Source organism: Phacochoerus africanus, chromosome 6, assembly GCF_016906955.1.
Source record: "Phacochoerus africanus isolate WHEZ1 chromosome 6, ROS_Pafr_v1, whole genome shotgun sequence".
NCBI lineage: Eukaryota > Metazoa > Chordata > Mammalia > Artiodactyla > Suidae > Phacochoerus > Phacochoerus africanus.
This window is the reverse complement of record NC_062549.1, coordinates 64,407,645-64,433,368: the sequence shown is the minus strand read 5'-3', so window position 1 is coordinate 64,433,368 and position 25,724 is coordinate 64,407,645. Positions and strand designations below refer to the sequence as shown.

At 38.2% G+C, this 25,724-nt stretch overlaps 1 protein-coding gene across 5 annotated transcripts in view; it reads right to left on the bottom strand.

The window, feature by feature from the left end:
• EYA1 (EYA transcriptional coactivator and phosphatase 1) overlaps positions 1-25,724 on the bottom strand; it is a 174,190-nt gene that overhangs the window by 142,654 nt on the left and 5,812 nt on the right. For all 5 annotated transcript variants that reach the window (XM_047783769.1, XM_047783772.1, XM_047783770.1 and 2 more), the window contains 2 exons: positions 24,040-24,158; positions 1,004-1,081 (listed from right to left, as the gene is read on the bottom strand). In XM_047783769.1, coding sequence (XP_047639725.1) covers positions 1,004-1,081; positions 24,040-24,154 — 193 coding nt within the window. In that variant the 5' untranslated portion in view covers positions 24,155-24,158. The remainder of the gene's footprint in view (positions 1-1,003; positions 1,082-24,039; positions 24,159-25,724) is intronic.

Genomic DNA, 25,724 nt, shown 5'->3' with positions numbered 1-25,724 from the left:
AGCTGTACTGTGATGGTCTGGTCATTTGTTTGTCCTGATAAGCCACAAGCCAGGACCGTTCTCATACACCTTTGAATCCATAATAGCACCAAGCACACTGCCTGTCTTAAGTCAAATTTGGGTAAATGCTTTATGAAGAAGTATGGATATATCACCTTTTGTTATTTTTATTGCATCCAGCTGATGGTGTTAGCATACAAGCTGTGTATCTATATTGTTTTACATCTATGTATAACTCCTTTTAACTGAGGTATCTATGAAATGATCCTAAGAGCTACCTGAAATCAATCATGCATTTAGAAAAGTATGGCATTTCCAACTGAGAGGTTTTTATAAACACAGTAGATAATCCGAAAAGGGCAAAAATATAGGAATTATTTCTGATAAATATTGATTTTTAATTGAAATAGTCCAAGCTGGATAATTTGACAAAGACACAATCATATCCTCACAGCTCATTTATTATCACAATCACCTTCTTATTAGCAATTTCATTACCACAGAGCTGAAACGTGGATATTTGTTTGTTGGAGGCAGACTTTCTTAATGTGAAAGACATTAAAAACGAACTTAAGGATTTAAAGCTGCTTTACAAAGTCTGATCTCTAGTTGATGTGACAGTTTCTTAGGAAGTTGACTTGGCAAGTGTGTTTAGGGGGTATCAGAAGCCAAATTCTGCATGATTATAAAAATCATACAGATGAGAGAGAGAAGGACTCATTAACATAATAAAGATAATTTAGAGATGACAGGAGAACAAAACCCTTTTGATTTCATGTCCTTTATAGGATACCAACATCTTAGCAAACACTTCATCACACTGAATGAAAACATCGGAATTGCAAATATGTGACTAAGAAAAACTTTACAGTATTACATAGATAATATAACATATATAAACATAACACACACATGTACACATACACATGCATACATCTGTATATATACAGACAACAGGAAAAATGTTTTGTATTAATGTGAAAATCTAATATTTATTCCTTACCTGAACCTGAGAAATTGTCTAAAGACCCGTCTGCTGTTGTTGAAACTATTTCACTGCTGCTCATTGGCTCTGTTTTAACTACAAAAATAAACAACACATATCATATACCCAATTAATAGTTCTTTGTAAAGGCACATAGAGAAGCTATAACATTCAAAACAGTTATAAGAAAATAATTTAAAATTCAACTTTGTCCTATTTGAATATCAATCAGATTAATATTCGTAATAGAGGGTTTTTGAAATTCAGATAAGTTTTTCTTCCTAAGGAAACATCTAGTATGACAAGTTACCCTTTAAAAGTAATACTTTAAACGAAAAGTAGTTCAAGTCATTTTTTTCTTGCAAATTTACTAAGGTGCCTACTAAAATAATAATGTATCCCTCAAAATGTACCTACTGTGGATGTGAAATTATTTCCTTAGGTTTGTAGCCATTTGGCCAAACAGAGTCAAAATGATGAAGAGAAAGACTTGAAGATGTGGGAACTGATACGGGGAGGCTTTCATGATGCTCTAGGACAGGTGCACACACATGTGCACTCTTACTACACACACACACACACACACACACACATTTTCTCAGTTATCCAGCAGGGCTGAAAAATAGAGAGACCACTCTAATTATTATTACTACCACGTAGGCATACCCAGCTGTCTATTCATCATTGTATGATGACACTTAGTACCAAAGCCACACTCATTATAAAATGAGGCAGAAATAAAAATATTCATTTAAAAATAATAACAATAGCAGACAGTTGGTGGAAAACATGATCTTTGGTAAAGTCCCTTGGGTCTATAAAATAAAAATGTTTAGATTCACACTACACAAACCCATTCCACTAACATAGGGATGATATTATTGTACCCCTACAGATAATAAGCCAGACCACCTCAGAATCCTTTGCCCCTAGGTTTAGATTTTTTTTAAATAAAGAGATAGCATTATTGTTTTCTCTATAAACTACTAGTGAAATGCTACCATTGGAATTTGTGTGGACAACTTTTTGGAAGTTATACAACCCTAGTGGCAGGTTTTCTGAAAGAGTACAATCATATTTTAGAGGCTACCTAAAAATCAATGAACTATTTCCCAAAATGAAGGCCCTAACAAGAGAAATATCTGGGGAGGCTTCTCTCATCATGTAAACACATTCTGGGATGGGAAAGGGTGATGGAGAAAACACACCTTTTCCTTCTTCAACACTGTCAATCTCTTATAAACATAAGACAAAGGACAAACTCACCCCCTTGGGCCTCTGACTCTTGTGAGCGCATGATGCAGAGTTCTAAAATACACATTATAAATGGTTGCTGCAGACAGTTACTTTCAAAAAATTAATTATTTAGACTGTTTCTAAACCAAGTTGAAAAATAAAACCAGTGACTCCAAACAGAATCACCTTCAACTGATTGTTTTAATGTGGCCCCAACAACAGCATGACTGAAGTTCCCGTTTTTCCACCAGTTGGTCTGGATTAGCAATCTTAGATGATGCTGACAAATTTGGATGCCAACCTGTATTTTCCTCCTCTCTTCAGGCCTCCAGGAAATCTAAGGGTTTTGCTCTTCACGATCCTTACACGGCCACAGATTTAGGAAGGCAGGGACACCACTGCTAGTGCCTAGTTTCCTACTCAGTTGTCCATATCCTTATCTCCCTGTGTTTAAAAGAACTCATATAGGAGTTCCTGCTGTGGCACAGCGGAAATGAATCCAACTAGGAACCATGAAGTTTCGGGTTCGATCCCTGGTGTTATTCCGTGGGTTAAGGATCTGGCATTGCCGTGAGCTGTGGTGTAGGTCGCAGACGCAGCTCAGATCCCTGTTGCTGTGACCCTGGTGTAGGCCAGTGGCTACAGCCCTGATTAGACCCCTAGCCTGGGAACCTCCATATGCCGTGGGTGCGGCCCTAAAAAGACAAATAAATAAATAAATAAAAGAACTCATATAATGCCTTGTACATCTGAAGCAAGAGTTCTATTTCACTCTGTACAGAAGATTACCACTTGAGAATCTGAACTCAGTTCAAATACCACATGCCCAGAAAAAGACGAGAATTCTACAAGCAGGTCTCAGAACATGACTCACCAACTTACTAGTTAGGTACTGCCTTCTTGTTTCACATGGCAACACTGAAATCAGAGGGGTTAGGAAATTATCCAAAGTCACTGAGTATGTGGCAGAAATGAGATTTAATGTTAGATTTTTTTTTTTATTCCAAGGCCTGAAGAAATGGCAATAAGTGGCACTTCTCGATACGTAGAGCTACTCTACAGCAGAGTAAGGAAACTGAGGCACCGCCACACGTTGTGGATACAGTGGAAAGCAAAACCCCTGCAATCCTTGTCTTCCAAGAGTGCTAACGCTCCAGGCTAGTGAACTCACTGGAAGATCTCAAACAGAAGGTCCACACCCACCTGTCTGTTGGGGAAAGACAGTGAAGGAGAAATTTTTCCATGGTGTGAGATGTTAGCCCAGATTACTTCTAAGTCATTGCCAAATCTAAGGTCTATGAATCTTTAGATTAGACTATAAAACTCAGGAAAGCTTGACTATGCCAATCCACTCCTATTCTTGTACCCCCAAAGACTGACCTCAACTATTATCCATAATTAGCTCAATCAAGTACAGCTTTCACTCCCAAGAGGCATATTCAATTATACTGGAGATGCCATTAAAATAGGCAAAAAGAATAGGAAGGAAAAGAAGAGGATACTTTTTCTTTTGGGCCCCAAGCCCACTGCTTTTTGCTATTGTTCAAATACACTCATCTATACACTAAAGAATAAAGACTCCCTTTTCCTGATGAACCCAATTTTTTTTTTAAAGACTCACTGTTGGAGAGAAGAAGCAGGACATAGAATAACCACCAGGATATTTGTGATTTTATCAGGTACTGTAACTGAATCTTTGATACCAGTGACCTGATGCTAAAGAAACTGGTGATTTTTTTGTGATGGAAAAGAGTTTCTGAATGAAAGCCAAATAAACAGAGACCACTTCTGGCTTTGTGGTTGCCAAGCATATATCCACTAGAAAGTTGAAAAGACAAGAATAGTCTCTGGCCACCAAACCTTTACCCATACTCATGAGCGCCATCATATTTAATTTACAAATTTGTAGTAGGTGATATAACAGAGCACCTTTCCAAAGCTTTGAATTTAAAAACACAACATACTGAATATTTCTCTTAAGTTTGAACAGTTTAAAGTGTTGTCATGTCTGAGAACAATCACCCCATCTAAACTACTTACCTGAAAAGAAAAATCTATGAATGAGCTGTCTTTCTTTAAACAATTAAAGGATAAAACAAGTCTTTTATCTCCATTACACTTTTTCCTTCACTACACACTGTCAGTCTATCAGAAGATAGCAACTTTTATTGTCCTTTGCCCCACTCAAGAGGCTGTCTTTTTTTTCTACCAATCCAAATTTCCAATTGTTCACGTGATACTTAAGGACTACTAATCCTTTTAAAATACTCAGAAATTCTCCTTTGCCCCTTTAACCTCCCCAATCCCTTCAAAAGCTTCATCCAACCATGCACTGTAGGCTTGATTTATACTGGGCAACTTGCTACCCTCCAAAGGTGCCACAAATTCCATCTATCAAAGTCTCTGAGCTTTGGTTTTGGAGACAATTCAGCTACCTGCTATAAGACTTTGTAAAAGTTACATGATCTCTGCAACCTTAATGATCTCATCTACAAGATTTAAAATGTGATATCTACTATGGTATAGAGTAGATATCTATATACACAACCTCCTGCTATATATACAATGGAATACTACTTAGCCATAGAAAAGAATAAACTCTTTCCATTTATGACAACATGAGCGGACCTTGAGGGAATTATGCCAAATGAAATCAACCAGAAGAGAAAGATGCATACTTGGACCTTGAGGGTATTATGCCAAGTGAAATCAATCAGAAGAGAAAGATGAATAATGTATAATTTCACTTATATGTGGAATCTACAAAACAAAGTAAATGAACAAATCAAAACTCATAGACAAAGAGAAGAGATACCCACAGATACAAAGAACAGACTGCGGTTTGCCAAAGGGGGGTTGGAGGTGGGTGAAATGGATGAAGAGGGGTCCAGTTATAAAATATACAAGCTATGCTAAGTACAGCATGGTGCCTACAGTCAATAATATTGTACTGCATATTTGAAATTTTCTGGCAGAGTGTATCATAAAGGTTTTCATCACAGGAAAAGAAAATACCTATGCCATAGGAATGCAATAGGGATGTATTAAAATGCATATTAAGTATCTGCTATAAAGTAGTATGTATCATGATGATGATACATGAACTACATGTATCATCATCATTAGTCACAGCAATATTGTGTAACTGCTACATTGAATGCTTTCCTCCTGGGGAATAGCACCAGGGAGCAATAGAGAATAGAGTTAAGACATATAATTAATAAATAAATGAATGACTGAAGGAGGGAATAACGGGTTAAAAGCACCAGCTTTGGAATTATCTGTTGAAGTTCAACCTAGTTTTGCTATTAACAGTATGAATCTGCAAAAGTTACTCAATTTCTGGGTGCCTCAGCTTCCTTGTCAGTTCCTGGGGCTCATACACTCATGAGAAGGTTAAAAAAGATAAACGCCTATGAATCATTTAGCATGGTGCTAGGTCCAGAGGCCATGCTTTTATAGTTATTCTATCACTGTAGTGTCTCTATGAAAGTAATGATGAGAAATCGAAGTGTTTTTCTTCCAGGACAAAAATCTGTTATAAACTTCACATTAAAATTAAGCTTGTTCTTTGAAAAGTAAATTAGAAGACTCTAAAGCTAAGTGACTTGTCTGAGATAACCATGAGGCCATTGCCTCAGGACAGCCAAAATCAAATCAAAGTAACCTGGATGTAACTCAAGACGGCAGGACTAAATCATGATTCTATTAAGAAAATGTATACCTCGGTCATTATAATCAGTGCATACTCTCTCTGAAGAAACAGGCTAGCAGGAAGACGGTGAACGTATGATTGTGGTAGAGGATTCTGTAAGGAAAACATGAGCACCTCTCTACAGCACTGTTTAGGGTGAATATACAGTAAGTGGCCCATGGAAAAGAGAACCCTGTCTTTGTTCACCATACATATAAGGGGAGACAGATCCATCAGAACATTGGATCTTGGGGACATCAACTCTCAAGATGATCCGACTAACCCATTGTACCATGACTGCCTGCTCATCAAGCAACTCTTGGTTCCACTTTGAATGTGGCAGTCACATCATCTCCAGGCAGATGATAGACCCATCTGAGGAGAAGACAAGTATCCAGTTCATTTGATGAGTTACATTTCTCACTATACATTAACAGGGCAATTAAAGCAAGTTCTCCCCCAGAGGACAGCCTTGCCTGCTGGACTGGAAGGCTGTCTGTGTGCTAAGAATTTGCCCAGGATTGCAGCGAAGGCACCAGGCTGGATGAGCCGTACCTCCTCCCCAAGCAGTATCTAAGCTCATCTCATAACTTTACTTCCAACTGTGATTGTACAGCTTTCTTTTGCTTGCCACTTGCTTCCTTTCTCTTTTGTTTCCTCCGATAATGCTCCAGGACTTCAAACATTCCTTCACCATCCCTCTCCTGCTCTTTATGATTCCTTTCTCTCTTCTATCTCAGTGAGGTTTACCTTCATTCCACACTGGCGATTAAACAGTTCGGCTACACTACCTCCTAGAACTGCACTGCCTTTAAATAAGGTTACCTTTCGCCTTTTTTATTTGCTCACTTCTGCCAGACCAACTGTTAATGTGCTTCAGAACAATCTTTTTTTTCCCTTAATAATTCAATGAATTTGATTACGTTTTTTGTTGTACAACCATCATCACAACCTAATTTCAGAACACTTCCATTCCAAACCCCCAGTCCACCCCTTCCCTCCCCCACACACACCTGTCCCCTTTGGTAACCATAAGTTTTTCAAAGTCTGTTGAGTCTGTTTCTAGAACATCCTGTCTTTCAAAACTCCCATCCATTCTCCCACTCCAGTATCGTCAGCCCAGTCTGGAACTCAGAACTCCCACCCTAGGATCCAGTGTTGCCTCATTTTCCCAAGCATCTTCGTTTGCCAAGCTCTAATCCCAGATTTGGCAATCACTTGCTGTTCGCTCTTCAGCTGCTGTTCTGGCTGGCTGAGCATCGGAGAGACCACAATTCACCTGCTGACGGAGTCCATTAAAATTTATGCTTCCTGGATTCTTTCTAGTCATCCCGTTCCTTGACAACCCTCCTTTTCCATTTCTTGTGCCTAAAAGTTTCCACTGGATCTTTTCCACCTTCCCCAAACCACATCTAATTCCCCATCCTCTTTAGCACATGCCCTCACCAACTACTTTATCAAGAATGCAGACGCTGCGTTAAGTTTTTCAATGATCTTGCTTTGACATTTCCCTTTTTCCCACGGATGAATCTCAATGGAGGTTTCCTTGCCTTTAGGAGGGTTTAAATTTTACACCTTTATTCTTGGCGCCTCATCCATCCCTCCTTTGCGACAATCCTCCGTTATTTGATCATTTGATTCCAACATCTTCAAACATTCCATCTCAAGGGGCTACTTCCCTTCGACCTCTTCTAATTTTTTTTGGCTGTGCCCTCAGCATGTGGAAATTGCCAGGCCAAGTACCAAACGCAAGCCATAGTAGTGACCCAAGCCACAGCAGTGACAACACCAAGTCCTTAACCATTAGGCCACCAGGGAACCCGTCTATCTCCCCTAATTTAAAAAACAGACATGCCTCTCCTAAAAAAAAAAAAAAACTTTTCTCAACCATGGTCTACTTCTCTCCCTTTTTTATCATTAAGTTTCTTGAAAATTTGCCTTCAAATCCTTAACATAACCTTCTTTTGAATCCTTTGCATCATTCCTTTATAGCTACGATTTTACTAAAAGGATCTTCCTAACAGCCTAATGCAAACTTTTCTCCATCCTGATTTTCCCTACTTCTTCTATAGACTGGGTCTTCCTCTGACACTTTTCTCATCACTGACCAATACAACACAGGAAGGTTTCCCTTTTGCTCCTTGTACTCATCCTTTTCTCTGGATTTTCCTCCTTTGCTTACTCTGTGGTTCTATAATTCTAAGTCCTTATCTGCCTGAATTTTTTCTCACAATCATTTTTTTCCTCGCCACAGTTTAAAACACACAAACAAAAAAAAAACTCCTTCATGTAGAGAATTCACTCTATCCACATACACATCTGTTTCATGGGGTCCAATTATGCAATGCCCTTGCCTGCGTCAGAGTCAAATCAAGCTGCTCAAACACAAAATCATCACCCTATCCCTTTGTACTGGTCATGCCACCCAGGCTGAAAGCTTCCATTTCACCTTGATCCCTCCAGGCTCCTCCTTCCTCACACCTTACTGCCAAGTCCATCATTTCTACAATTCTAATCGCTCACATTTTCTTTCTAACTTCACAGCCATTAGCTTAATTGCCTTTTGCTTCTTCTCCTGGAAAAGCTGGCAAATTGGCCTTTTATTCTCTACAATCTTTTCTTTTCTTTCCTTTTCTTTTCTTTCTTTCTTTCTGGCCACCCTGCAGCATATGGAATTCCTGGGCCAGGGATCAGCCCCCAGCAGTTGAGAGCCATATGCCACAGCCATGGCAATGCCACATCCTTTTACCCACCGTGCTGGCCTGTGATTAAGCCCATGTCCTGGTGCTGCAGAAATGCTGCTGATCACACTGTGCCATAGCGGGAACTCTTACTCTCTCCATTTTAAGCAGAGATACTTATCTTTCCCTAGCCTAAGATTTGAGCAAGTCACTCCTGGCTCTGAGATCTTCAGCGGGCCCTCCATTTTCTCCCAAATTATCATTTATTTATTACGTTTTTAAGGCCCTCCTATACTCTAAAACCAAGCTTTTCCCATTTTTATTTTTTGCTTTATTTGCCATTTCTTCCATACACATTTTGGCTTTGTATAACTAGTAACTTACAAGAATATAAGAGTGTTACAAAATATAAGGTCATAGCTGATTGCCCTAACTTTCCTGTTACTTATTATCTCCATTTTACAAAGAATGACCCGTGCATATATACAGTCAACATTTAAACCAAACCGGCCTATAAAACATTTAATGCTTCCTCAAACCCACAATATTGCTAGTGCCCTTCCTGCTGACGGTACATGGTCGACAAATGCCCATTTGACTGAATCCCCCAGTTCCTTCAAGGTTTAACCAAAGTCCTGGCTGCTTTGTGAACTCTTGCCTGAGCTACTATTCGGTTGATTCTTCTTTTCCTTGAGCTACTAAATATGAGTTTGTACCTTCTTTGGAGAATATCCTACTATACCCTGTTTTGTTCTGTTTTAATTTTACAGCTGCACTCATGGCATACGGAAGTTTCCGGGCCAGGGATTGAATCCAAGCTACAGCTGTGACCTACGCCACAGCCACAGCAATGCCAGATCTTTAAGCCACTGTTCCAGGCCGGGATCCAATCTGCACCTCCACAGCAACCCAAGCCACTGCAGTCTGATTCTTAACCTATTGCACCATGACGGGAACTCCCTACACCCTGTTTTATACTTCACAGTCTTATTCATTTGAATGTATTATAAATTTCTTCATGATAAAAACTATAGCTATTTCTATTCCTACAGAACTCAGCACAGTGCTTGACAGAGGTGCAACTCAATATTCGCTGAAGGAATGGATGAAGGTAAAAATGTACAACTGACTTTAAAAAGTAGATTACAACTGACTGCATATCACTAGGCACACTGCATAGGACAACTAAACACACTGTGTATGACCAAACAGAAGATTACATTTTAGTCCTCCCAAATTATCAGTCAGCTTATGTGCAGGTTCCTGTAAAGCTTCTCACTTAGAGGACACATGTCCCTTATGTTATTTTGAACAAAGTTCTTCTTTGGGGAAGATACAATAGTATAAAGGAATATCAATCATTGGAGTTTGTGTGTGTTTTGAGAGATCCCTTCCCAAATGAGTAAAAAGAGAGATAAATAAGTCACACAGATTTAATAATAATTTGTGGGGCGTGACCACCCAAAGGTAAGTATTAGATATTGTTGTAAGTCTTTAAAAGGCCCCTTAAAAAGCTACACTGCACATGACTATGCTGGAGAGCTAACAACCAACCTATATGACAAAGTATAACCTTTGTAGTGTTAAGTTACAGTTCAGATTCAATGGCTTTATCACTCATAGATTTAATGATACCATTTCTCAAGTCATGAGGCAGAAGTGGAAATGCATGTTTTTAAAAGATGTGTCTAATGACTCAAAAAAAGGCATCAGGAAACGATTATAAATAGAATGGAACAAAAACAAGGTCCTACAATATAGCACAGGGAAAAATATTCAATATCCTGTGACAAACCATAATGGAAAAGAAAATGAAAAAGAACACACACACACACACACACATATATATATATACTTGAATGTACGTGTGTGTATCCGAATCACTCTGCTGTATAGCAGAAATTAACATGACACTGCGAATCAACTATACCTTCAAGAAAAAGATGAAAAAATTAATTTCTATTTTTTTTTCTTTTTCTTTTAGGACTGCGACTCCAGCATATGGACATTCCTAGCTAGAGTTTAATCAGAGCAGTGGCTTCCAGCCTACACCACAGCCAGAGCAAGGCCAGATCTGAGCCATGTCTGTGACCTACACCATGGCTCACAATAACTCTAGATCCCTAATTCACTGATCTAGGCCAGGGACTGAACCCACATCCTCATGGATACTAGTCAGGTTTGTTACCACTGAACTATGGCAGGAACTCCAAAAAATAATGTTTTTAAAAGTACTATCAAAAGATACCAAAGGCATATATGAAGAGAATAAAATTATTACATGAAATATGAAAATGGAAGATATCAATATTCCTGAATTTGTCTTTTACATATCTTAAATACATATACCTTTAATAAATTAAAGATTATAAGCAGCCACTCAACTATTTCGTCCTTATCTAAAAGTGAATATATCCACACACCAAATGTTTTTTCTTTGGTTAACACCCATTTGGAAAAGCAGGTATCCCTCATGTTTATTTATTTATTTATTTTTGTTTATAAATTCTTTTAATATGTAAGTTGTTTTAGGTGGAGATCAAGATTTTTGTAGATTCCCATCCAACTGATTGTGTGTTATATGTTAGTAGATCTAAAATGACCCAAACAAATACCATATACACCACACACGTGTATTTAGGGATATCCCTTATGTTTAGATTGGCTCTCTCATCTGGAATAGGATTATTATCCCTCCTCAAATGTAAAGTCATCCTCTTTTTCTTCAAAGAGAGTAGAAAAAGAAGAATTCTTCAAAATAGCAATTCAACTTTATGAAAACCAAATCAACACACACAGACTAACCTTGAACAGAAGGGCAGACATGGCCAACAAAAAATGTTAGTCAACTTTACAACTTGTTATTCACAGGGAGTTTAGCAAATTGTAATAGCTCTGTGCAGTGGTTTCTGTAGAGGTCTAGACTAGCTGACTTTTTTTTTGGTAAAAGAAACACTATTTGGTCAATGATGACTGCGCCTTTGAAATGTCTCTTGCAACTCCAATTTCTTTTTTTCTTTTTCTCTTTTTCTCTTTTTCTTTTTCTTCTTTTTTCTTCCTCCCCACCTCTCCTTCTTATCACACCAGGTCAGGTTCTTTACATACAAAATCTGGACAGATCACTTAAGCCTCCACTCTGTAGCTCATCACTCGCCCCAGTCCAGTCTATCCTTGAAATTGCTGCCAGGTTTACACCTAAAACACTTGCACCATATCAACACCTTGCTCAAAATATTCAATGGCTTCTCTACTGGCTCCAGGATGAAGTCCAAATTCCTTAGCCTAGTATTCTGGGTCCTTCACAGTTTGGCTCCAGAGGAGCCTTCCAACCTTATCTACTATCAATTCCTTGTTCAGCTCAACTGGTCTCCTCACAAACTATCCTACCTTTGTTCACATTGGCCCCTCATTTAGAATGCATTCCATCTCTTTTCAACCTATTCAAATTCTACCCATTTCCCAACACTCAGCTCAGATTCCACCTCCTTCTTGAAGCCTGGCCAGACCTAAGCCAGCTGAAGAGCTCTCTTTTTCTGAACTCTGAGAGCACTTTTGTTTGGATTGGTGGCTTCTAATCTTCTTGAGAATGAAGCTCTCTTTCTAACACCAAAATATTTCAGAACCCAGAATGATAGTCTATTTTTAAACTGTGGATGGAGAAAGTGCCTAATGACAAAAACCTACTGTGAATTTTCAGACAAGAAAATGTGTATTTTAATACACATAACAGAATGCCCATATGTGAAAAAGTTAAGTATGTATGTGGCCTTTTAATTTCCTCATCCTTCAGACGAAGCTCTTCAGATGGAATTTGCTGACCTTCAGTACCAGCTCTGCAATTCCTGGGGATCCCTAAGCTACAGACTGAAAATCCTTGCCTTCATAATTTAATCAACATAACATGATCTTTTAGTTTTTGTCAAATTGTTTAAGTCTTATCTTCCCCAACTAGACTGTGAGCTTTTTAAGGCAGAAGTAATGTAATGTCCCATACTTCTTTGTATATTTACTAGAATCTAGCGGAGCTCTTTGTACACAATGAAAACTAAATAACTGTTTCCTTCCTAGGTCAATTGAAGTATCTTAGGTTCACTGTTTTTTACTGATTTTATAAACATTTTCATACATACAGAAAAGTTAAAAAATTACACAGTGAACAGTCATAAACCTACCCCCAGGATTTCACAATTAAAATTTTACTGTATTTACTTTTTCACAACTATTCCCCATAAAACCATCTTACTGTATGTGCATTAAGAATATACTATATATATCTCCCTAATCCAATCATCTGTCATGGACATTTGGGTTGTTTCCACGCCAAGGGGGAGGGGGAGGGAATGGGATAGATTGGGAGCTTGGAGTTAACAGATACAGACTATTGCCTTTAGAATGGATCCGCAATGAGATCCTGCTGTGTAGCACTGGGAACTATGTCTAGTCACTTATGATGGAGGATGATAATGTGAGAAAAAAGAATGTATACATGTATATGTGACTGGGTCACCATGCTGCACAATAGAAAACTGACAGTACACTGTAAACCAGCTATAATGGAAAAAAATAAAAATCATTATATGAACTAAAAAATAAATATATATATGTATATGTATACTACAGACTTAATAACTTAAATACTCCAGCATTCATATAATTAACTAGAATTCATATTTATGCTTCTTTTTTAAGTAAAATATATATAATGAAATGCACAAATCTTAAAATGTGCCATTTGACGACTTTTAACAGATACCTACATATAGATTCCAAAGTGTGATCTAAACATTTTTAGCGAGTTAAAGTAATGGAAGCATGGCACAACGGTCTGAAAAGATCGCTCCACTTTTAAGAATTAAGGTAGCAATATAACCTTCTCGATTTATGGCACAGATAATATTTTTGTATCATTTGCACATGGAAGAATAATAATTTTAAAAACAGCTTATGTTTACTGAGCATTTACTATATGCCTAGCATTGTGCAGAGCACTTTATAAGCAATAACTTGTTTGCTTCTCATGGAAACTTTATATTTATTATAATTATCGCATTTGAAAGATGAGGAAACTGCAGCTTAAGGATGTTTAAAAACTAGCCTAAGGTCACACAGTCAGGTTTCAAGTTTCTCTGATTACCATACCTTTTATGAAACCACTGAAAAGTCAAATGCTATCCAATTAGGGTTTTATCATCCTTAATCATTCCTCTGACTTCGATCTGAGCAATCAGTGAATAGCCCCACAATAGGAAAAGTCCCAGAAGAGCAGGGCATTGAATAAAAGTGTATCAGTGTATGTTGCAAATTAGCGGATGGTAAAATAGACTGGTGTATGAAGATTGGAAGCAGATGAGCTGGCTTGGACTCAGAACCTCAATCATATCAATCTGGAAAAATGGTTTACCTCCCTAAAATGTAATCAACCCACCATATTTACATCTCAGATCATACCTTTCACCCATCTTCTCCCATTCCCACTCGAACCACAGGAGCACCTAGACCTAAAGCCTACCCGCATTGTATATTAATTGAGCAAGTACTTCTTGAGCACCCCAGGTACCCAGAGTACCTGCACAGGCTTCTAGGAGATGGAGGGCTCTCAAAGGGGGAGGAAGTATCCTCTCCTTCCATGGGGACCCTGCAGTGGCCAGTCCCAGTGGATCTGTTTGTTTGAAAAACATGTATTATTATTTAATAAGAGCTGCTATTCTTTTTTGATGCTGTAGTAGACTGGCAGTGACTGCTTTGTATTTTAGGCTCTGCCCCTGCCTTTAAAAAACCTTAAGCCTCTACCAGGTGAAATACACCCAGTGATAAAGGTGCAACCCCCATTTTACAGTGAGGAAAGCAGAGGCTCAGAGAGCATACATGATAACAGTAACAACAAAAATAGCCAATAGATATGAAGTATTTCTTAGGAGTCAGACTGTTCCAAGTGCTTTACCAACTCATTTAACTATCCTTGCACCTGACAGGCAGGTATGATTATTCTCTTCATTTCACAGACCAGGAAGCAGAGAGAGAGAGCAGTTCAATTATTCAGCATCACCCTTGCTAACTAGTAAGTGCCATGGCTGGTATCCCGGCTTCAGAGCCTTCTCTCAACCCTCTGCTTTACTGTCTCTCAACACCCACATGTTAGTTATGTAGTTAATAAACAGCTGAGACTTTTTAAGCCCAGGTTAGCCTGACTGCAAATCTATGCTCTCCCCAACACGCAATACTGCTTTGCTGTATTTTTAACATGATTCATTCTGGGCTTTCCTTAAGGCAAGTGGCAGATGGAAATGTGTGCTGAAAGAAACAATATTATATAAATAAGCCTACGATTACAGATAAAAAAATCCCTCAAAACTTCTTACCTGGAGTCTTTTCTCCCCACTTACCACCCATTGAACAGAGTTTCAAAATACTACCTAAATGTATTTCTAAGACACGAATTCAATCACATCGCTCTCCTGTTTGCAAGCCTTCAGGTGGCCCAGCTTCTTCAGGATTGAATCCAAACTCCTGAACCTGGTACACAAGGCCCTTTGTCATCTGTTTGGGTGACTATCTTAGCCCCATCTCTGTGCATGCACATGCACATGCACACACACACACACACACACACAGTGTGCCTCCCTCCTGCCCTCATCCCCCCACAACCGCCCAGGGATTAGGGATAGTTTCCCTGCAGCAGAATAATCCACGGTCTCCCTTCCTTTCTGGCTTGGAACCCAGCGTTTTTCTATTTCTCCTTCAAGACTCAGTTGAAGCATCTCTACTGTGTGCAGAAACCATCCTCAATCACCTCCATCATGACTTGGTGTCCCTTCTCCTCTAGAAAATACCGCCCTTATCATAAAGCGTGGTGGCCATCCAACTACAGGTCTGCAAATCACAGGAGACTATCAACTTCTCCTTGGCAAGAATGATATTTGGCAAATTGCTAGACACAATCACTTAACTCTTTCTTAAATTAACAATGAAATAGTGGCTATATAGGATGATATAGATTCTTATATCTTTTATGTATATATCATACATATATATTCTCACATAACAGTCTATTCTTTTCACTGCCGTGTATATATATTCTTGTTCCTGTCATTTTTCCCCACCTTAAAAATGTTGACATCCATCTATGTCAGGATACTGAATCTAAGGGTACTAACTGCTTGATCTTTATATCATTCAGCTATTTCTTGAACTATGTGAATGTTGATTCACCACCGCTAAATACTGAAGTTTCCATTTCTGAAACAGTTTATTAGTACAGATCAAAGGCAAGTCAGTTACTATGGAGCAAATTCAAAGTCAGCAGCAATGTGGACTCTGGATGGTCTCTGGATGGACAGGCTATGGCTACTATGGACATTGGTCTGGGAAATGACCATTTTCAAAGATGTGGAAAATGGGTGTTAGCTACTTATCAAATCTGTTAATGCTTTGTCAAGAAAACTAGAGTCTCTCCTCTTGGAATCATTTGACTGAATGATTTACATGGCAATATGCAATAACAAATCTGTCACTGCCAGGTCTTCTGCAAGATGCTGCAGACACAACAGTGAACAAGCCTATCCCTGCCTTTAAGGAACCTAGAGCCTCTACTAAGTGAAATACAAACAGAAATGGAAGCTTCTTTTTTTTTTTTTTTTTTTTTTTTTGCTTTTTACGGCTGCACTTGAAGCATATGGAGGTTCCCAGGCTAGGGGTCCAATCGGAGCTACAGATGCTAGCCTACATCACAGCCACAACAACATGGGATCTGAGCCTCGCCAGCAACCTACACCACAGCTCATGGCAATGCCAGATCCTCAACCCACTGAGCAAGGCCAGGGATCGATCGAACCCACAACTTCATGGTTCCTAGTCAGATTCGTTTCCACTGCACCATGATGGGAACTCCCACACAAACTTCTTAAGGCAGGTAAGTATTTTAGTAAGTTCTAAGTTTTTAGGTTATTGAGAAGTCTGTGTTTTAGACTGCAAAGTATGCAGGCTTTAAAATCAGCCTGACTTGCCTTTGAGTCTCTTTCCGACACAGATAATATGCTGTGTCAACATAGACTAGTCACTTAAAACTCTTTAAAATGAGGTGCAAAGTTACTCTTTTTTGAAGATACAGTAAGGTAAGTGGAAGGAATAAAAGATGTACTCAGATAGGAAGAACTCAGTCAATTCAGCTATAGTCCCTATTTTGCTAAATAAGTATTCTTTCCACACAAAAGTCCCCTTGTCAGTCTATGATGTAATGATAAAATAGTAAGCATTTTAGATTCTGATTTAGATTAATTTTACAAAAGACAAAACATCTCCGATTTGTATCACAGGGAGTACTTAAACATACCTCCTTGGAATGTGTTTGGCAGAGTTTGCCCACCTTTTTCAGTGCAATGTGATATTGGAGGCAAGAGATAAAACTGAAAAATCTGCAAAACCAGGAAACTATCTTGTACATGATCCTAGCAAGCCTTTAGTTTATGAACTACTTGGGGGTCCTAAAACTTAACATAAATCCTTGATTAGCTTCTTGAAATGTTACATTTTCTCAGTAAAGGCAAGGCAATGTTTAGCAGTCACTGAGGATAGCTATGTCACCGATAACCTTTTCCCACCCAGAGTGAACACAGGAAGATAGAAAATCTGCAATTATATATATATATATAATAAAACATAAATCCTTGATTAGCTTCTCAAAATGTTACATTCTCTCAATAGAGCCAATGTTTAGCAGTCACTGAGGATAGCTATGTCACAGGTAATTTTTTCCCACCCAAAGTGAACATTGGAAGACAGAAAATCTGCAATTTTATATATACAATTTCTCCACTCTGGGGTAAGTCTGGAGGCAAAGAGAGGAGAATGAATTACTCTTGGACCTTATTCCGGGTGAGCAAGGTGAGAACAAGCAAGTACGAAAACATACACACACACACACACACACACACCATTTAATCTATATACTGCTCACCCCAAACCATCCTTGGGTATCATAATAAATTAGGAATCACTTAAAGCAGGGAATCTATGACCAAGGGGAAAAGGACAGGCCTACCTACCAGCACTCAGTAAAGGTTTGCACATCTTGGGGTGGGGGTGGGGGAAACCAGAAGTTTCTCCCAGAGACCGGATGTTCTTAGGGAGATACATATTTCTGCTCACATGAAAGGTCTGGCCCAGCTAGGGGAGAAGTGTCCCAGAACCATAATTCTGTCAGCTACTCAGTATTGGGAGTAGGTGAAAACTTTCCACATCAAGTCCTTAGTTTATCAAGAGGCCTGGCCCTCTAGAAGCCCTGAGCCTAGTTCCAGACAGTTCTGGAGTTCCCAGTCTTACTACGAAAGATACAGTTCATGATATGAAATCAGCTAAAATAATAAAGGTATTTTTGCCAACCTGCAAGGCCCTACACGTATCACCCCTTTTATTTCTCCCATTTGGCCTCTTCCACTCCCTGTCTTTCTCTTTCCTTCTGTTTCTAGAACGTAGCAGGCATGTTCCCAACTCCTGGCTTGGGTAACTGTTCTTCTTTGGCGCTCCCAGCCAAACACCATTAAGCTTCTGTGCATTTTGCTGGGTCACTATAACCTGGTTCTCAAAGTCTAGGGACACGTGACCAAATTTATCATCCACTTCAAAATAATATTTTCTGGGGCAGAAAATACTTATTCCAAGCGGTAGCAAAACTGCAACCACTTTTTAAATTTCACAGTAATACTGCTCCAATCCAAATGTGCATATAATAATGACTATTATAATGAAAAGCAGAGATGACTTCCCATCTCTGTTTGATCCCAGAAAGGCTTAACATAGACAGACGGCTGGTGGAATTATAATTAAGTCTCAAGCTTTGAAAACTAGTAAGAGACAATCCCCTAGAAGTTAACCTATTGATGCAATACGCTAATGGGCGCATGACACGAGGAAGAAGTCTCACACACTCACGCACAAAAGAACTTAAGAAGCAGAGTCTAACTACCCCAGGGAGTTGTCCTTGTAATGAAGTCCTTTTGCCATCAAAGCCTTTGCCATTGGTCCTTTTATAGCTCTGCTGTTTGCTAGAGCATGGTGTTCTCCAGTCCTGAGACCTCAATGTGGCAGTGGAGGCACTGACATTTAGTATGAAGGTGGAAGAAAAGGCATTGGCAGACGGTGGCCATCACATACTCGCTCCCTAGACTGAACCCTCGATTTGAAAGCCCAGGCTCTGAATTCAAGCAGAGCTTGATTTAAACACCAGATCAGACACCAACAGTACTAATGACAAACCATGTGTCTTTCAACTTGACATTTAATTTTCCAAGATTTGGTTTTCTTGTACATGCAATAGTAATGGTATCCTGGAAGAAGCTATTGTTTCATAGGATCTAGAAGTTCAAAGATACAGAGCACTCAGTAAGTTTCAAGTGTGTTACAAGTTTTACTTCTCGCAGCAAGCTTGATGTACCATCTGCTATTATCCCCACTATACAGATGAGGAAACTGAGCCACATGGAAGCTAATGTGCCTGAGCTCACACAGCTGGTACATAGAACTGGGGTTCAAACCCAGTATCTTAACCATTATGTGAGCAATCTCAAAAGATGTTCTCAAGATTAGTGAAATGAATCATAGAGAATGGTCAGCTTAGTGACTGAGTTGTTCACAAAAATTAGCCATTATTATTATTAACTAGCAACAGGCAAGCAAAAATTACTCACATACACGATATACACAAATATTAAATCTTTAACAAATTATTTTATTCATCCTTTCATTGCTTTTGCTAAAGAATAATTTACAAGAGGCCAATTGGGTGGCTATAGACAAACTCAAAAAATGTCATTTAGCAACTCCTTCACTCACAATGCCCCTTATTCTTGCAGAAACTAAATCATGTGCAGAATGTAAACAACAATAAAATTAGATTACCATTTTTTTCTACTGACAACAGAATATCTGACCACAAATACATAAATATAGCTTTTAAAATGTAGCCTCAAACCATAATTTTATACACATTCACTCCAGTTTACATATTTGTCATAAATGAGATTTCTTAAAAATAACTCTAGTTGCATATAACTGTATTTTACTAAATTAAAATTACAGTGAGGAAAACAAATTCAGATAATTTGTTTGTATTCTAAGCTTTGTAGAAATGATAAAGCAACTTTAAAATAACTTCTGATAATAGACATTTGGAAAATTGAATTAACCTATCATCCTAAAGTATGCAATACACAATTAAATCAATCTTAAAATGCAGAAAATTTAGCCACCTAATTCAAGATTGTATCTCTTATCATCTCGGAAATCTGATATACCAATTCTAAATTACTATTTGAATTACCATCAGAATTCCTGAAACCCTATTTGGAGTGAAGATTCCAACTGCATCTGGTTTTATGTCACTTAAAGGCAAATTCCTCTGCTTAGAGACAAGTTTGGCCTCTTCTTGAGTTTGCCTCTAAATTTACAATCGAGAAAACGCAGAATTAGAGCTTTTAGTTCCACTCACTCACACCTCTTTTTTTTGCCCTTCCCCACTCCTCACCCTCAGACAACCAAAAATAAACACTCAAACGAGCAATATATGAACTGACCAATCTTAGGCTCCCATGGACTTAAGACAACCAGGAAAAAACAAAGATGGAAAGAATCACTGCTTTGCAAACAAGGCCTTAATTAGGTATGTAAATAAAAATCCTTTGACTGCTAGAGCCCTGAGTCCTAAAGAAATGTTTCCCAACAGCTCCTCACACTTGAAACACAAACATCAACACACAGCTTCTACCCAAGAGAGGCTTGGACATAAACCCATACACTGGAAATCCTCTCCGGTCAGATGCTTTACTATTTATCTAACAGAAGCATCACCACCCAAAAGTCTATGTCTGCAACATTATGCTTCAACCATCTCTCTCCTAAGAAATTTCTCTTCCATCCTGCCCTGGAAGACCAGCTGTCCCCAAAGATTAGGGGGGAAAAAATCAGTTAGAAGAAAAGCCACAATTGAGGTTTTCATAACCATTCCATCAGTCTCTCCAGGTCAAGCTTTCATTGTTTAACAACAGTCTAGACTATTTATTAATTCACTTGGAGACATATCGCTTCCAATGGTGCTTTTCTGCATGCAAGTCAAGCATGCATTTATGCTCTTTCCTATTTTTGCCTATGGATGGTTTCTATCTCAGAGGCTGATAAACTGGGTGAAACCAGCAGTTCACTGCAACAACAGTGATTCACAGAGAGGTTGGAGTAGGATATAAAAATATGAATAGCTGAAACTTTTGAAATATGAAACATTCAAACAATGAATATCACTAAAGACCATTTCAACTAGGAAAGAAAAAAGCACAATGTTTGAGGCTGTAGCTCAGTGTCTTGGTGTCTTTATCCCTTAGATGAACCATGAAAATAGGCACTAGCCTGTGAGGACAGAACCTACAAACACTGAGTCTTACGATAATTTGGCAGCAGACTTAAGAAGAAACTTAATATTCTCTGCTTCTCCACTCCATTCCCTTCTTGTTTGTTCTTCAGATGAAGTTATGGGTTTTGATATAGGAGATTTTCATGTTTTCTTAGCCTCATTAGAGGAACAAGAGGTTGCAGGAAATAAAAAAGGGCTCTGGTGAGAGGACAACCTATGGAAGCGAAGGCTGGGCCAACAATTGTGTAAACTAAATGGAAGTTTTGTTGACCTAATTAGGGAGACTAGTTTCAATTGGGCTACAGTGAAGTCACTTACGTATCAGTCATGGCATAGATAGCCAGAAATACATGTCAGGGGTTAGAGGAGGTGATTGGTAGTTTAAAAGCTCTCTGAAATGGTGAGAAAACATCTTGGTTTTTTTTTCATTCCTCCAATTCACTGGTAAATACTGCTGCTTTCAAAATAAATAACATTTCAAAGAAGGAAGAGGACAATCTATAATGATTCTATTATAGGAAAGCTTGCCAGGCACCACGAATGCACTGATTTTAAGTTTAACTCCTCTAGTGGTGACGGACAGGAAGGATACAAATGCAGTATGGAACATATAAGTAGCATGAGAAATTGATTCACAAACTTAATAATAACCCAGAACTTTCTGATATTGTTCGTATCTGAATAGGCATGTCACATAGATAGTGAAAAAAGTTTAGGGCCCTATTTTCAAACTGCATACTAAAATAAAACTGAATACCCCCGTAGATTGACTAGCATTCCATATATTCTTCGGATAATTTATACTGCTATCTTCTAACTTCACTTGCTAACTATCAAAATTCTTGCCAAGTACATCAGTGAGGAATCCCGAAAACAGGGGGTTTTGAGTAAACTGGGTACTCGTCTGAAATAGATCTAAAAAATAATCCATTGCTAAGCCATACGATAATGAAGATTTTCTTTTAGGATAAGAAATAATTTCTAACTATTTCCCAGGTTGATGGTCCAGCAGATTACAGAGTCATCTAAATTATTTTATTTTGGATGTTAATCATACAAAAATCTTCTCAGGTACATTTCCCTGAATACACACATGATATCGAGTTATTAAATATAAATAGTCAGAAATATTATCATTTCACATGCCCTTAAAAAGAAAAACCACACATCCTTCACCCAAGGCCATCCAAGAGGACTGCCTCCCCAACACATACTCTGTTTCAGTATTGCCTGGTTCTTAGTTGGTCAAAGATGATCAGCCAGTAAAATGATGGCAAAATGAAATCATCTCACCCCTATTTCACTTCTTCATATATAAGCAAATTAAACTGTCATCATTTCATAATTACTCATACCAAAATGTATTGGTACATTCTATTAAGCAAAACAATAACATGCTTAGCCCTTTTTATGTTTAAGTTACTTTAAAAGATTGTTTGATTTGGACAGTGATGAGAGTGACTATTAAAGGTTTCCACCCCTGGCCCCCTGATGCTGCTCTCAGTGGCCCCCCTGCACCCTGACACTGGCATGGGGACTGCCAGGCCAGGGCCCTGCAGTGGACTGCACACGCCCAGTCCACACTACAGCAGCTGCCATGCTCACACCTGAAGCCAAATTCCAAAGAAGAAAAAAGGACTGCTTGTTTTTATTTGCTCCTTAAAATCTACTTAAACACTGAATGATTTTCCCATAAATAATTTAAATTTCTTTTTGATCACCTATAAATATGGGAAGAAGACATGAAAAGGAACCTTATTCAGAGATTTTCTTTTTTTGGCTAGGTCAGCAAAGTTGCTACTTCTGACAGTGACCACTCTCCATAAATGAGTGTATTTACTCAAAAAGGCAAATGCAGACTACTTACATGTAAAAACAGTAACTGCTGCTATAAAAGTTAATCTATTTCATATCAGAAACTGACTTTATATTTTATCTATTACCATAAATTTCGTATCCTTATCAGTTTCAAAAGACTTCCCTAATGTATTGGAATACTGCACCAAACAATTTTATGGCATTTAGGCTTTTGTATTTTTAAGGACTATGATGAAAGATTATCATGGTGATTGAGAAATGATGGTTAAGGGTTTTATGTACAGATGGAACTGTAGCATAGAGAATTCATTGAACTTCTAGTGAAACTTAAGTTTCATAGGTCTTAAGGCTTAGTAAGAAGCAAACAAGCAAAAATATCATCTGTAAAGAAGTAATTTTTCAATAGGCTAAAGTAGAAATAAATACAATGCAATATGTAACAAAGCCTTCTATGAAGTTTTTAAAATATGCACAGTACCTAATGTGCATAACAGCTAATGATACATACAAATAGCTTTACCTCTGTTTTGACTTAGATATATATGTATCAAAGTGGGCCTATTTACATAAAATTTACATAAATATTCATATGAAATATAAAAAATAATTGCAACAGTACTATGTCTGCAATATATACTTAATCTTTAAGAAAGAAATGAATTTGATGTTGTCTTCCAAGTAAGGCTGTATACTTGTAAATAACAAGTTTTTTTTCACTTATTTATATTTTAATGGCCAGAGCCACAAGAACATTGGGTACACAAATTATTTTATGGATATTTAGAGACAACTCTGTCCAATGCTGCACTGAAACAAACCTGGTTATATTTAGTAATAAAGGGAAAGTACAATAAATAAAATAATTCCAAATTTTCATTGCTCATAGAGCAAAACAATTGTAAATTGATACTGTGCTGTGGAGAAAGACCAACAAGAGGAAAAAACGCATCCAAAGGTTAAATATGTCTTGCACACATATACATGTATACATGTAGACACATGCATCTTTGCAAAATAAAACCAGTCTATGTCATGTTACTGTAACCTAGGCATGTTTGCAGCCCCTCGCTAAGGATGAAAACTGACTCATGGGTTCAAATTAACTAAACAAGAAATAGAACAGCAGTTTTATGGATGTGACAACTGAAATCATAAGCACCTACCAACACAGCGTATACTGATAAAGAAGCAAAGTACAAAGAAAACAGTGAGAAGACAGACCACTCACCTTCTGTGCCATTGGGAGTCATGGAATTACTATTTATATGAGAGTTATCGAGTTTGGGGGAGTCACGACTACCACTCAGATGGCTATGCGGGCTGGTTAGATCCTGCATTTCCATAGACCTAAAGACAAGAAGCCTTCCGTTTGACAGATGTACCAAATTCATAACCCTGCTATTTAATGCGCTAACGACTTGACACCTTCTTTGAAACACACTCACACAAAAGTCTCATTGTATCTATTTTCTTAGACTCAAAATAGTGCATCTTAATATTTTCACTTCAGCCACCCTTCCATAACATGTGCTATTAAAAGATGTCACTGGCCTGACCTATCGGGCCAAATGTTCATAGGGAGTTGTTGTTTTTTTAATCTCTCTCTCTCTCTCTTAGAGAGCTTATCAAGTTCCAAGATCTAATGAGACAATTCCATATATTTTTATTATCAAAGAAAACATGCCATCATGCTTTTCTTTTTATATTGAAGAAACAAAACAAAACAAGGCATTATTTTTCTAACAGAAAAGAGGAATGTATAACACTGGGGAGAAAAATCACTTTTCTCTGGAATCTGTTTCATCTAATAAGTTATCACTGGGTGCTCCCTTATAATTTACCGCCCAGTTGTAATTTAATGGGTCTCCAAACCAAATAAAACACTTGCCGCCTATAGTCCAGTGACAGGAAAGGAGGGAGTCCTGATGCATGTGTTTACTCTGGCAAACTGCTTAATTGTTCTTCTGTTTCCCTTGAAACAAATGCAGCATTAAAACATTATGATGTCGGCTGCCTTGTTTGCCTTGCGGATTACATACAGTGTGCCCAACTGGGGAGGGATCAGGCCAACATACAGCGTGTCCCCAGGAACATTAGCCCTCAGAATACCTCAGCTGTCATTTACTTACTTGGGGAAATACCAGGTCCACTTCCCTGCTGAAACCAGGCGTTTTGGCCACACAATAACAGCGACATCCCCCCTCCCTACCCCCCAGAAAGTTCTTGGACTCAGCAGTTATGGATTCTCTACAAGACTCAGAAACCACTCCTTGGGTTCCCCACTTCAGAACTATCCATTTCTATTGCATCTTCTGTTACTGAAGAGGGAAGAGGATTTGTTGAAAGTGACTAAAAACACACCTAGATACTGGGCTGTTTGCTGACAGCCAAGTTTTTGCAAGTCTAAGGGCCCATTCTCCTCATTTTATACGTTGTGTGTTTTTTTTCTAAAAATAAAAAAGGAAGGGGGTGGGTTAATATTACGTGTATGAAGCTAAGACTGTTTGCTCTTCACCCCCCATCAGGTCAATAAAAGCTGCAGTCATTTTAATTTGGAGGTTGCATTTAAACAGCTGAGTGTAAACATCAGTTTTATAAACGGCTTCCCATGAACCATTTTGCTTCTAAAGTGAGTTCTGACTTCCCCAAATCTTCTGAGTTCAAATGAGAAATGGCTTAAAATGCAATTTTTCACTCCTAATTCTCACAACACATTCACAGTTTTCCTAACGCCAGAAAATACAGACTCCAATCATTTTCAAACCCAAGCTAATGTTCCCTTCCTACATACTTAAATTTTTTTTTTACAAGCACACACACACACAAATTAAGTAACTGCCAACTGAAGCTGCTGCTATTAATAGAAATAATTAAGAAATACTCGACAAAAATAGACATGGGTCGCAGAAAGGT